General features: G+C 42.6%; 1 protein-coding gene across 2 annotated transcripts in view; it reads right to left on the reverse strand.

The window, feature by feature from the left end:
• The window catches only part of LOC126378824 (insulin-degrading enzyme), a 30884-nt gene that overhangs the window by 15058 nt on the left and 1856 nt on the right, over window positions 1-13970 (reverse strand). For both annotated transcript variants that reach the window (XM_050027248.1, XM_050027249.1), the window contains exons 3-15: window positions 12727-12815; window positions 11637-11722; window positions 10562-10683; window positions 9117-9286; window positions 8271-8393; window positions 7163-7365; window positions 5777-5862; window positions 4714-4828; window positions 3633-3770; window positions 2734-2855; window positions 2215-2299; window positions 1606-1734; window positions 80-162 (exon numbers count right to left, since the gene is read on the reverse strand). In XM_050027248.1, coding sequence (XP_049883205.1) covers window positions 80-162; window positions 1606-1734; window positions 2215-2299; window positions 2734-2855; window positions 3633-3770; window positions 4714-4828; window positions 5777-5862; window positions 7163-7365; window positions 8271-8393; window positions 9117-9286; window positions 10562-10683; window positions 11637-11722; window positions 12727-12815 — 1551 coding nt within the window. The remainder of the gene's footprint in view (window positions 1-79; window positions 163-1605; window positions 1735-2214; window positions 2300-2733; window positions 2856-3632; window positions 3771-4713; window positions 4829-5776; window positions 5863-7162; window positions 7366-8270; window positions 8394-9116; window positions 9287-10561; window positions 10684-11636; window positions 11723-12726; window positions 12816-13970) is intronic.

Genomic DNA, 13970 nt, shown 5'->3' on the forward strand with positions numbered 1-13970 from the left:
TCGCAGACCGAGCGCGTTACCGCTGCGCCACCGAGCTCCTCAATGCTTAACACCCATAAATAATTTCCAAATAACATACCTGACTAAGTCAAAAGTGATGAACGCTTTCGGCAGCATGAACTCCCTGTCTTGTTTGAACCACAATCGCATTAGCGGAGTATCCTGTAACAGATAAAAATATAAAATAATCTCGCGACTTCCCAATTGGGGTAGTCAGAGGTACATCCATCGCAAGGTGAACTAAGTACCCACACCTCATCGAGCTCTCTGTTAGACCAACGTGATAGGTGAGCCGTATCACCGTCTATAATGATCGAGCCAAATTTGTTAGTGGAAACAAATAATTATCATTTAATATACACAATGGTTCTAATTCCTGTAAATACCATCTAATTTTATTTTAAGTTATATCTGTCATTTTCTTATCCGCCGAAAAGGAAAGGGACGGGTAATCGACAAGCATAAAATTTATGGAACACACGTCAATTTTAAGCACAAATCTAAACCAACCGTCTAAAAATTTTACATCCGTCAATAACCCGACACAGTTAAGTAGACAGCACGTCAAACGGATTGCATACCAGCGACGTACCTTTTGATTCGCCCGGGTTATTCATTCATTCACTCATTCTTCCTAAAATTAAGAGCTGTGAATCATCCGTCCCTTTCCTTTTCGACGGATATGAAAATGACGGATATAACTTAAAATAAAATTAGGCGGTGTCTGCAGGAATCGGGGCCAATGATGCTTCACAGTCAATTTCGACTACAGCGACAGCAGCTGGTGGATTCATTGACGGTTGTCTTTCAAGAGCTTGGAAAGTCTGCTTTCTGGTGTGCTCTGTGATGGCTCGTATAACCAATTTTATGTGAAAACGTGCGCCCATATTTTGGACACGTCAGCACACCCCCTACGTAATTATAGGTGATTGCCGCAGGTGGTCGGGATTTCAGATCATCACGTTTTCTGTCCAGATCTGACCTTCTTTCTTTTTACTATTATAACTAGCTAAATATACACAATATGCAAGGAAGAATCGTAGTAGTACAGTTGGAAGACCAATTGACTCTCACTTTGAGGTCGCAGGTTCGAATCCAGCACAAGCCTAAACCAATGACATTCGAATTTGTTTGCGAACTCATGTTTAGATCATAAACGATTATCACGTGCTCGGCGGTGAAGGAAAACATCGTGAGGAGACCCACATACCCGAGAAATGCGTTTCGGAGGCATGTGACTTGATGGCACCTAACCTGTATTGAGCTCGGTTTTCGGAGGGTTGGAAGGTCAGACAGGCAGTCGCTTCTGTAAAAACCGGACCTGTCAAATCTTCAGGTTATGTAAGCGGACCCTGTGAGAAACAGGATAATACTAGGGGGATGATGATTGATGTGATGTGGATGACCGACCCCATCAACCCTGGTGTCAGGGTTACTATTGACCCGCCAAAGGGTGACATGGCTCATTTCACACACACTTACTTCAGTAAGTAGTAACCGGAAACAAAGGCCTGTGACAAACAGAGTGATGCTAGGGAGATGGTGGATATACAAGGAAGTTCGCGTCGCGGGCGACTAGGCTACAGGTTCTATATGCAAGTTTACCTTGACAATGACAGGCGCGACAGCGTCGACGGTGGCATCATGGCTGGTTTCCATGTCCAGCTTCGAGGGTATGAACTCGTTGGGGGGAGGCAAGTGGAGCTCCTTGATCGGCTGAGCGTTCTTCCACTCCTGGGGAGAGGAAACAAACATTTACAAACTACTTGGATGCGGGATGGTGCAACTTGAAATAAATACCTAAAAGTAAAACTACAGTTAATATAATAAATACTCTATACATATACAAACATACATACATACATACACACACACACACACATATCGTACATATATTAATAAATCACTACATAGTATAAAACAAAGTCGCTTTTTCTGTCCCTATATCCCTATGTACGCTTAAATCTTTAAAACTACGCAACGGATTTTGATGCGTTTTTTTTAAATAGATAGAGTGATTCACGAGGAAGGTTTATATGTATAATAACATCCATTAAATAGTGGGGAAACACTGTTATTTTTGAGGTTTTTAATGTGATGTCGTAAATAATTTCAATTTTTCCCCAGCATCGCACCCGAGCGAAGCCGGGCGGGTCGCTATAATACATATTGAATAAAAAACCTTACCATAATCTACACATAACTGGTTCATACCTTGATTTTCTCTTCAGAGATGTCTTCTTGCAAATACTTGGTTCCGTACCAGGGCTCCGTCATTGTGCACTTGTCGCCAAACTGCCTGAAAAATATTCAAACTACTTTCAAAACTGGTAATTTTTTTTTTATTGAGTTATTGAAAACTTTCTATCTATCTATCTTCTTCTTCTTCTATCCTTTCACCTCATCAACCCTAGTGTCAGGGTTATTATTGAGCCGCCAAAGGCCCCTGACATGGCTCATGTAACGATTACTCACTTACTTACATCAGTAAGCAGTAACCGGGACCAACGGTTTAACGTGCTTTCCGAAGCACGTATCAACTTACTTTCGGACAATCAGGTGATCAGCCTGTAATATCCTAACCAAACTAGGGATCACAAAGTATTTTTTGTAATATGTCCCCATCGGGATTCGAACCCGAGGCCTCCGGATCTTGAGCCCAACGCTCAAACCACTGGACCAGGGAAGACGTTGAAACTAGCCTGAGGGTAGATAATAATATGATTGTCTTACTGCGCGACGATGCCCACGCGCACGTTGTCTGGCGTCAGCAGCGCCAGCAGCTCGTCAATCAGCTCGGGCCGCCACTCCGACATCAGGTAGTACGCGCTCAGCACGTCTTCCATCGGGAACTCCTGAGGAATGCAAGGGAATAATGGAGTTAGGTGAGATTCTTCTATCGTGTGGGTTGTGAGGTGGATTACCAACCTTATCAACCCTGGTGTCAGGGTTATTATTGAGCCGCCATGCCTATGGCGTGTAGGTATGTGACCTAACCTGTGTTGGGCTGGTTTTCCCTTCGCGGGTTGGAAGGTAAGGCAGTCGCTTCTGTAAAAAACCGGCGCTGTCAAATCTTCAGGTTCAGCATTATGAGGTTTTTCACAGGGTCCGCTTGCCTAACCTGAAGATTTGACAGGTCCGGTTTTTTACAGAAGCGACTGCCTGTCTGACCGTCCAACCCGCGAAGGGAAAACCAGCTTAATACAGGTTAGGTCACATACCTCCGAAAATACATGTCTTGAGAATGTGGGTGTCGGACATAGGAGACGATATAGTGACTAAGATTGACAAGGAAATGTTAAGTTGGTTTGGACAAGTAGAGCGGATGAAGGATAATAGGATTACGAAAGCGCTGTATAAAGCGAAGGTTGGTGGTAGGGCTGACAGAGGAAGACATAGAAGCACGTACATTGACCAAACTGGAGATCAGATGTCCTTGGAAAAGGTTTAGTACGATCTACTCTGAAACGGCGTGCGTGTATGAAGCGATTCATGAATGTGGAGGAAGCAAGAGAAGTGTGTCAGGATCAAAGCGAATGGAATTCCATAGTCTCTGATTACGCTGGTGGGAAATAGGCGTGAGTGTATGTATGTGTGTATGTTAAAACTGTTCAAAAAGTATGAAGACTCACCTGCAATATATGCACGTGTCCGACGGCCAGGCTGCGTGGCTCCTGGGAGTCCTTGAACCGGAACTCCATGGCCATCAGGTCGCGCTGCTCCTCCCACACCCACCGCTGCGGGCCGGTCGCGCGTAACATGCTGATGTACTGGACAAACAAACAAAACTCACATTCAAAAATATATTTATTCACACACACACAAGACACACACCACATTCACACACTATACACACACACCAGACTCACACATTATACACACACATACTACACGCAAACAATACACGCTCACTACACTCACACACTATACACACACACCACATTCACACACTATACACACACACCACATTCACACACCAGACTCACGCACATACTACACGCAAACAATACACGCTCACTACACTCACACACTATACACACACACCACATTCACACACTATACACACACACCAGACTCACGCACATACTACACGCAAACAATACACGCTCACTACACTCAGACACTATACACACACACCACATTCACACACTATACACACACACACCACATTCACACACTATACACACACACCAGACTCACGCACATACTACACGCAAACAATACACGCTCACTACACTCAGACACTATACACACACGCCACATTCACACACTATACACACACACCAGACTCACACACTATACACACACATACTACACGCACACAATACACGCTCACTACACTCACACACTATACACACACACATACAGGGTGTTAGTGACATCGTAACGAAAACTGAGGGGTGATTGAGGCCATGATTCAGAGTTGATATCAAGTGAAATTTCCAGTCGGAGAATTCATGAAAATTTTACTGTTTTTTTAAATTATTTTCTTCAAGTTTTAAAAGTAATTAAGTATTATTTTCATTTCCATACTTTTACGACGGAAAATTCCATTTGATATCAACTCTTCATGGCATCAAAGTCTTCGTTACGATGTCACTAATACCCTGTATACACTATACATGTTAAATATTGTACGGAAATCATTTTGATTTAAAGCATATAAGTATCAGCAGAAAACGAATCACTTGACCGGCCAAGCGTAGAGCTTACCTGGAAGACTAGGCAGACGATGTCGTCTATATGCTCGACGCCCTGCTCCGTAAGGTCTACTTGGACTCCGAAGAAGCCGAAGCCTCGAGCGCCAATCCGCGTACCTCCTACTAAACTGTTGATAAAACATAACATAAGTTCACGGCTATATCCCAATTAGGGTAGCCAGAGGTACATCCATCGCAAGATGAACTAAGTACCTACCACCTCACCGAGCCTTCTGTAGATACTATTTAAAATATTTTAAATTTTATAATATTTTAAATTTGTCTGAAAATAAATTTAAAGCTCACGTGAAGCTTACTTTATGTAAAAAAGCTTATTATAAGATTAATGATTACCTAAATGATAAAAATGTCTGGTATTGAATGTGGTCCTCTAGTTATTAAATAACTTGTAATGTATATACTCATTGGTTTTTAAAAGATGTGTTGCTGTTGCAGTTTCTTGTCATTTCTTCTCCTCAGCCATAACACCTTGCGAAATGACGTAAATTCAAAAATGTTCCATTGACCTTCAACAAGTTTATCCATGATAATTACGTTGAATAAATGATTCTGATTTCTGATTACTAGCATTGCCCGCGGCGTTAAATTCGGGGTAACACGGTTTCCCTTTCATAATGTACTAATTTTTAGCTTCGTGCCTTGAAAATTGCGAAAACTCCCATATAAAATGTCACCCCCCCTTTGAAGGATAGGAGCAGTAAAAAGAAAAATGATGCACGGTCTCTGTGGTTCAATGGTTGAGCGTTCGACTCACGATCCGGAGGCCCCGGGTTCGAATCCCGGTGGGGATATATCATAAAAATCACTTTGTGATCCCTAGTTTGGTTAGCACATTGCAGGCTGATCACCTGATTGTCCGATAGTAAGATAATCCGCGCTTCGGAAGTCACGTGAAGCCGTTGGTCCCGATTACTACTTACTGATGTAAGTAATCGTTACATGAGCCATGCCAGGGGCTTTTGGCGGCTCAATAGTAAACCTGACACCAGGGTGGATGAGGTTGGTATTCCTCACAACCCACACGATAGAAGAAGATGAAAAAATATTGGTCTAACCTGTTACACCATCCTCTGGCTTTGAGCGCGGACAGCAAGCTGCCTGCTCCCTCATGGCCCAGGAGATGAGATAGATAGTGGCTGGGCTGTGAACATAAACATTTTTTATTTTTTTTTTGTTTTCCCCGAATTGTAAGGCAAAGGGAATTATACAGCCATAAACATAACAACAACATACATAATTATTATCTACGCCTGAATCTGCAACAGATTTAATTTTAAGTTATTTTTGATTTGTTAGGCGCAACATAATATTTTGTGTAATTCCATAATTATACAGGGTGTTAGTGACATCGTAACGAAAACTTTGAGGGATGATTCAGGCCATGATTCTGAGTTAATATCAAGTGGAATTTTCCGTCGCAAAAGTATGTAACGGAAGATAATTTAAAAAATCACAAAAATTTGATGAATTTTTCGACATAAAATTCCACTTGATATTAACTCAGAATCATGGTCTGAATCATCCCCCTCAGTATTCGTTACGATGTCACTAACACCCATACCTACTTGTATGGCTACCTGTATGTACTTGTATGGGGTGTAAGTGACATCGTAACGAATGCTAAGAGGGATGGTTCAGCTCATTATTCCGAGTTAATATCGAGTGGAATTTTCCATCGCAAAAGTATAGAATTGAAAATATTTATAAAAACTAAAAAAAAAATCATGAATTTTGCGACGGAAAATTCCACTTAATATCAACTCAGAATCATGGTCTGAATCATCCCCCTCAGTATTCGTTACGATGTCACTAACACCTTGTATATTTTGTTTAAGTTTTTCATTTAAATAAATTAAAAAAAAAAAACGGCTCTTGCACTGATTGGCCGTGCCTAGAGACATCGTCATGTCGCGTCAGTTCCATAGCGGCCAATCAGCTGATTATGTTTAAATAGCGCTAGGTAGGGAACTTTGATTGTTGAAGTTAAGCAACTTTCGCAAAAGGCCGGTCATAGGATGGGTGACCACAAAAAAAAAAAGTTCATCTCGAGCTCCTCCGTGCTTCGGAAGGCACGTTAAGCCGTTGGTCCCGGCTGCATTAGCAGTCGTTAATAACCATCAATCCGCACTGGGCCCGCGTGATGGTTTAAGGCCCGATCTCCCTATCCATCCGTAGGGAAGGCCCGTGCCCTAGCAGTGGGGACGTTAATGGGCTGGTGATGATGATGATGAGGGAACTTTCAATGGTCTCTATGTTAGGCTCTTGACAGAAGGACCGAATTTCAACTGGAATCCAACCGCAAATCGCAGTTCAGGTGCAGTTTGAATGCAGTTGACACGACTGCAATAGAACTGCAATCGGACTGCCCGTTTGGTCCGTGTAGGATGAAATAAATAAATTTAAAAACTGAAAAAAAGAAAAATGTGCAATCAAACACTTACAGCACTTTTGTAATGTTTCCTGTAATCCGGTATTGGGAAGTCTATGGACAGCGAGCGCAGGTCCTTCACGGGTAGGCAGTAGGCGCGCTTGCGCCGCAGCTCTGCCGGAAACGGATGTTCCGGCCAAGTCGGCGCCGTCACCGACTTGTCTTCCACTTGCGAGAATAGAGGTACCACCATCGCTTCTAATTCATCCAGGGATTCTGAAAGTATTATCTTCTTCTATCGTGTGGGTTGTGAGGTGGATTACCATCCTCATCAACCCTGGTGTCAGGGTTACTGAGGACTCATGTAACGATTACTCACTTACACCAATAAGTAGTAACCGGGACCAACAGCTTAATGTGGCCGAAGCATGGATCATCTTACTTTTTGGACAATCAGGTGATCAGCCTGTAATGTCCTAACCAAACTAGGGATCACAAAGTAATTTTTGTGATATGTCCCCACCAGGATTCGAACCCGGGACCTTCAGATCAAAAATATTTTATATAACATAAACAACTTATATACGCCCCACTGCTGGGCACAGGCCTCCCTTCAATTAAGCGGAGGGGAAATGGATCATACTCCACCACGCTGCTCCTCTGCGGGTTGGTGGAGGTTGTTTTTACGGCTAATAGCCGAACCAACGGCTTAACGTGCCCTCCGAAGTACGAACAATCAGATGATTCAAGCCTGTAATGTCCTTACTAAACAAAGGGCAGTCTCAAAGAGTGATTTCGACAAAGTGCTCATCGGGAATCGAACCCGGCCTTCCAGGTCGTGAGACTAACGCTCTAACCACTAGACTACAGAGGCTGTCGTAAGCATGATTATTATTAAGTTAGTATTTCTTATGCAAGTGACTGTAAGTCTTTAATAAGAAATAAAGATCCTATATACCTATTACAGAGGTCTTAAAAGTAGAGGGAAGTTCAAACAGGAACCATGTAAGGGCATTAACATAGGCCCCGATTCCTGCAGACACCTCCTAATTTTACTTTAAGTTATACCTGTCATTTTCTTATCCGCCGAAAAGGAAAGCGACGGATGATTGACAGCTCTTAATTTAGGAAGAATGAGTAAATGAATGAATGACCCGGGCGAATAAGTGTATTTATCTTACCTTTTCCCAGGACTACGAGGGTCATGATGTTAGAGGAGTACCATTCCTTGTGGAACTTCAGCAGCTCCTTACGAACATCAATGTTTTTCTGCTTGGGGATAGTTTCCAACGTTTCTTTGTTGCCTGCAAGGAAGATGGCGTCATCATTTATTTAAACACATAACATAACACAGAAATCGTTTTAAAACGCGGTTATTAACATAATTAAAACACATAATAACGGGTTCTTACCGCGTTTAAATCAGGGATATGAGACTCCCGATATTTCGACACTGTTGCAAGTGCCATGATCACGGGATGACAGTCATCCCGTAAGCGCGGTAAGAACCCGTTATTATGTCTTTTAATTATAACACAGAAATGTTGATATTGACTGGGCAAAACACTCTTCTTCTTCTATCTCGTGGGTTGTCAGGTGGATTACCAACCTCATCAACCTGGTGTCAGGGTTACTATTGAGCCGCCAAAGATCCCTGACATGAGTCATGTAACGACTACTTACATACATCAGTAAGTAGTAACCGGGACCAGTGGCTTAACGTGCTTTCCGAAGCACGGGTCATCTTATTTTCGGACAAAAACAACAAATTAATATTAGAAAGGGAAATGTTAAAGGATTAGAAGAACTACTCATAACATAACGGCCTCCGTGGTCCGTGGCTCTGTGGTCCACGCGTTCGGACCACGGACATGGACCACGCACGTAGTCGCACTACTCACGTCGTCGGACCACGGAGACCGTCGCACCACGGAGACCGTCGCACCACGGAGACCGTCGGACCATGGAGACCGTCGCACCACGGAGACCGTCGGACCACGGAAGCCATCGAATATTTTTTTTGTTACCTGTGCCAAACTTGTGGTACGGGTGTGCTGGGTTGGCAGTACTCTTGTTCAGCTGGTCCAGCCGCCAGGTGTCCGATTGTGTGTTCTTCTCGTGTTCAGAGTTGACGGCGCTCAGCTCACGCCCCGTGGCTGACTCCGTGAAGAGAGGGGAGATGAAGAATTGGGCGAAACTGTGGGGAAAAAGGGGGTGAAATATTGTGTGTACTGTTACAACGGCACATTTAAGAACCATCTATACTATCTATAGTATGGCATTTAGATCAATACTATACCAAGAAAACCTTTTCGTAGTTCTTTACTTATTATTATTAGGCTGTGGTTTGGCCAAATATTATAAATTCCAAGCTGTGAAACAAAATATAATGTTCTTGAATCTGGTTAATAGGCAGTGGCTATTCCCATCCCTTTCGCACGTATGTACGCATCCATCACCTATCTCGCTCCTTACCCCTTTCTCACTGGAAGGCCGGAAGCGAAGAAAACAAAACTAGTGGCTAATTGACCGCGTCCGCGCACGTTTTGAGTTCCTCAAAAATATCGGGAAAGCTACATAATTTCAGTGAATAAAGAGCTACAGTGAAGTGATATTTGGTGTGTGGTGTTAGTGGAATAGGACTTCCACCTTTGTTCCACGGGAGGCCCCTACAATTTGGATTTTGTCGTAACCACGAGGTGAGTCCTTGGAATCCTTTCCTCTTCCTGTCACTGCCTATTTATTTAGTAAAAATAAAACCAATTTCTATTAATATATAACCAAAACTCCAGCGCCTTAACAGGCTGAAAGAGTTCAGGATCTTTGCTTTGCTTTGTTAAAAATCTCATCTGTCACGTCGATAACAAATGATACTCGGGTTTTATCGGATTTTACAAAATAAATTACTACGGAAGACCTTCCATATTGAAATTGAACAGCAAAGGAAATGTACTGAAGACTAGGCAGCATGGTCTTATGATCTTAGCCTGACCCACAAATGGGCAAAAAAAAAAACTCGGGTTTTTTGGCGGGAACGTGAACTACAAAACTGACAAGAAAAGCACAAACAGCGGCTGTTGTATAATGATAGATTTTAATAATTTACCATTTTCTTTCTTTTTTTATTTTAAAGGGTTCCATGCGGCTTAAGCACATTTCGGGAGTGAAAATAATAATAAAAAAACACAAAAAACGCAGATTGCATTAACTACTTGGCCGGACAAATGGGGAGCGCTGAAGGCTCTCACCCGGTACAACGTTTAAGACAACAGGCCTGCGGGTGCCCAATTGGGCGCGAACCTCGGCTCAGGCCGTCGTCTGAGAGGGAAAATAATTTAAAGAATTAATCATCCCTAGTGGGTCGATAGCGATGAGCGCTGATTGAGGGAAATCGTCGATACCACCACCACGCCGGCGGGGTCGGTATGGGGGTCCTGAAGGGAATTAGCACCAATATGTTGTTAATACTCACATATCCATAGCTGGTTTTAGATATTGCGGCAGTATGTCGAAGTAATATGTAGTGTGGTCCGAGGAGGTAGACGCGTTGGCTGACCCACCGTGCTCTGATAGATACTTGTTGTACTCATTCTCCTGAGGGTTGATATAAAAAAATAACAAACATAAATAAAGTCACGTCAAAAAAAAATAATTCATAAATATTTATTTTTAAACTGGCTTACATAGCCAGCGCTTTTTGAACGTCAAAAATTAAATTACATAATGGCCCCGATTCCTGCAGACACCGCCTAATTTTATTTTAGGTTATATCCGTCATTTTCGTATCCGTCGAAAAGGAAAGGGACGGATGATTCACAGCTCTTAATTTTAGGAAGAATGAGTAAATGAATGAATAACCCGGGCGAATCAAAAGGTACGTCGCTGGTATGCAAGCCGTTTGACGTGCTGTCTACTTAACTGTGTCGGGTTATTGACGGATGTAAAATTTTTAGACGGTTGGTTTAGATTTGTGCTTAAAATTGACGTGTGTTCCATAAATTTTATGCTTGTCGATTACCCGTCCCTTTCCTTTTCGGCGGATAAGAAAATAACTTAAAATAAAATTAGATGGTATTTACAGGAATTAGCACCATTATGTAACTAGCTGTAAAACTACTACCACATCGGAATCTGTAACGCTGAGGGAAAGACGTGGCCAGAAAACCTCGAAACTGCAATTGATTATACTTGTCTTTAGTATAAGATGTACTAGTATAATAAGTGGGATTAATGTCGGGACAATCCCTTTTAGGGTTTTCCGATGTTAACTATTTAAAATGTAACATTAAATTGTAACAACGATAAATAAATAAAATAAATAAATAAAACCCGTAATTCAGTTCACCAGGCTCCCCCCCTGTGTGTATGTCTCTGTGTGTGTGTGTGTGTGTGTATGTGCCTGTATGTGTGTCTGTGCGTGTGTGTTTATGCGTGTGTGTCTGTGCGTGTGTGTGTATGTGATTGGTTTTTTTGTGATTGGTTGGTTTGCCCTACTATTTAGTCGTAGTAGCCATTTTTTAGTCGGTGCAAAAAAAAAACCGTGTTACCTCCGGATACTTGGTGGTACCAAGAAACAGCATGTGTTCACAGAAATGCGCCAGTCCGGGCAGCTCCTCCGGGTCGCTCAGATACCCTGAAGCAACGAGAAACCAAAATATCATACATAAACAGCCTATATACGTCCCACTGCTGGGCACAGGCCTCCCCTCAATCAATCGGAGGGAGTATGGAGCATACTCCACCAAGCTGCTCCAATGCGGGTTGGAAGAGAAATAACCCAAAAAAACTTCAGACTTGGACGGGACCCGCACCTCTTGTCAGGCCGACGGCTTCCGTGATCCAGTAGTTGAGCGTTGGACTCACGATCCGGAGACCTTGAAATCGAATCCCGGTGGAGACATCACGAAAATCACATTGTGATCTCCAGTTTGGTTAGGACATTACAGGCTGATCACCTGATTGTCCGAAAGTAGAATAGAATAGAAATAGTTTATTATAAAAGGACGCCACACACAAAAAGAAAGACAACAACATCATATCAAATATCCACTAAAACAATTACAAAAAAGCAAGACGGATGTTTGTCGGAATGATCATAAGGTGGTGGTGGACGTCCTGAGATAAAAGGGCCTCACTCAGCACAAGTCACGGCGTGAACCGCGACGCTGATATTATGTGGACCCTGTTGGGTGACGCACGAACATCGTGTTCGCGTTTAGCAAGATGATCCGTGCTTCGGAAGGCACGTTAAGCCGTTGGTCCCGGTCACTATTTAGTGTTGTAAGTGAGCAATCGCTACATGAGCCATGTCAGGGGCCTTTGGCGGTTCAATCATAACCCTGGCACCAGGGTTGACGGGGCTGGTATTCCACCTCACAACCCACACGATAAGAAGACTTGACTTAAAAATTCACTGAGATAATAAATTGCATTCACATTATTTTTACATCAACACGATATTGCTCATGACTGTACGTAAGTACGGTTATGTACACACTTTGGTACCATGTCGCATTAACTTTTTTGACAAATTGAACTGTAAGTCTCACTAAATGACAAATATGTTAGTGCGACAGAGTCCTGAAGTTACATTATATTGCTCACGAGTCATGACTGTATGTTCCAAACGTTACGTACCAATATTCACGTCTACGGCGACAGCGGACTTGTCGGTCGAGGGGTCGCTCACCAGCAGGACCTTCAGACGATTCGTCAGCTCCAGACCTCTGACAACCAAAAATGCAAAATAACAAAATACCTATTGGTGAAAGTTGTACATACATAAACAGCCTGTATACGTCCTACTGCTGGGCACAGGCCTCCCCTCAATCAACCAGAGCATACTCCACCACGCTGCTCCACTGCGGGTTGGTGGAGGTGTTTTAACGGCCGGGACCAACGGTTTAACGTGCCCTCCGAAGCACGGATCATCTTACTTTCGGACAATCAGGTGATCAGCCTGCAATGTCCTTACCAAACTGGAGATCACAAAGTGATTTTTGTGATATGTATCCAAAGGGATTCGAACCCTGGGCCTCCGGATCGGGAGTCCAACGCTCAACTACTGGACCACGGAGGCCGTCTGTATTTTTTTAAATACTTATCCGAATTCTGTGAAGATGCCGATAGTGCTGTTGGTAAATGTTTTTTTTTTGTGTGCAATAAAGTATGTTTGATTTGATTTGAATAAAGAAGAACTAATGTATATTAAGACTCGAAGGGCCGAGTCGAATCGAATCACGGAAAATCGCCAACTAATTATAATTTACTACATTCATTAGAAATAGCGGCGCGCCGAATCGAATAGACTGCGCATATTACTCGCCAAGCGAATGTCTACGCCGATGCAGTCATGGTATAAGAAAACTAGGTATGCTCAATCCTATGACAAGCCGCCATTGCTAGCCCTTTGATGACGTAAGTGTTACCACCGTGTTACCATTGTTGTTCAAATTCAAATTCAAAAATATCTCAGTAGGTAACATAGTTACACTTTGAATCGTCAATTTTTACATAACGAACGTGTCATCCGCCTAAAACTACTGCAGCTCACAACCTGTATAGCCGGGGAAAAGAAGCTGCAAGAAAAACCTCTAGGCCCTAGACGTTCTTTAAAAAAACACAAAATATTGTTATACAATTAAGTAATTTAGCTGCCTAATGGCCCCGATTCCTGGAGACACCGTCTAATTTTATTTTAAGTTATATCTGTCATTTTCATATCCGTCGAAAAGGAAAGGGACGGATGATTCACAGCTCTTAATTTTAGGAAGAATGAGTAAATGAACGTGTCGGGTTATTGACTGATGTAAAATTTTTAAACGGTTGGTTTAGATTTGTGCTTAAAATTGACGTGTGTTCCATAAATTTTATGCTTGTCG

The sequence above is a fragment of the Pectinophora gossypiella genome, chromosome 27 (assembly GCF_024362695.1).
Source record: "Pectinophora gossypiella chromosome 27, ilPecGoss1.1, whole genome shotgun sequence".
Classification (NCBI taxonomy): Eukaryota; Metazoa; Arthropoda; class Insecta; order Lepidoptera; family Gelechiidae; genus Pectinophora; species Pectinophora gossypiella.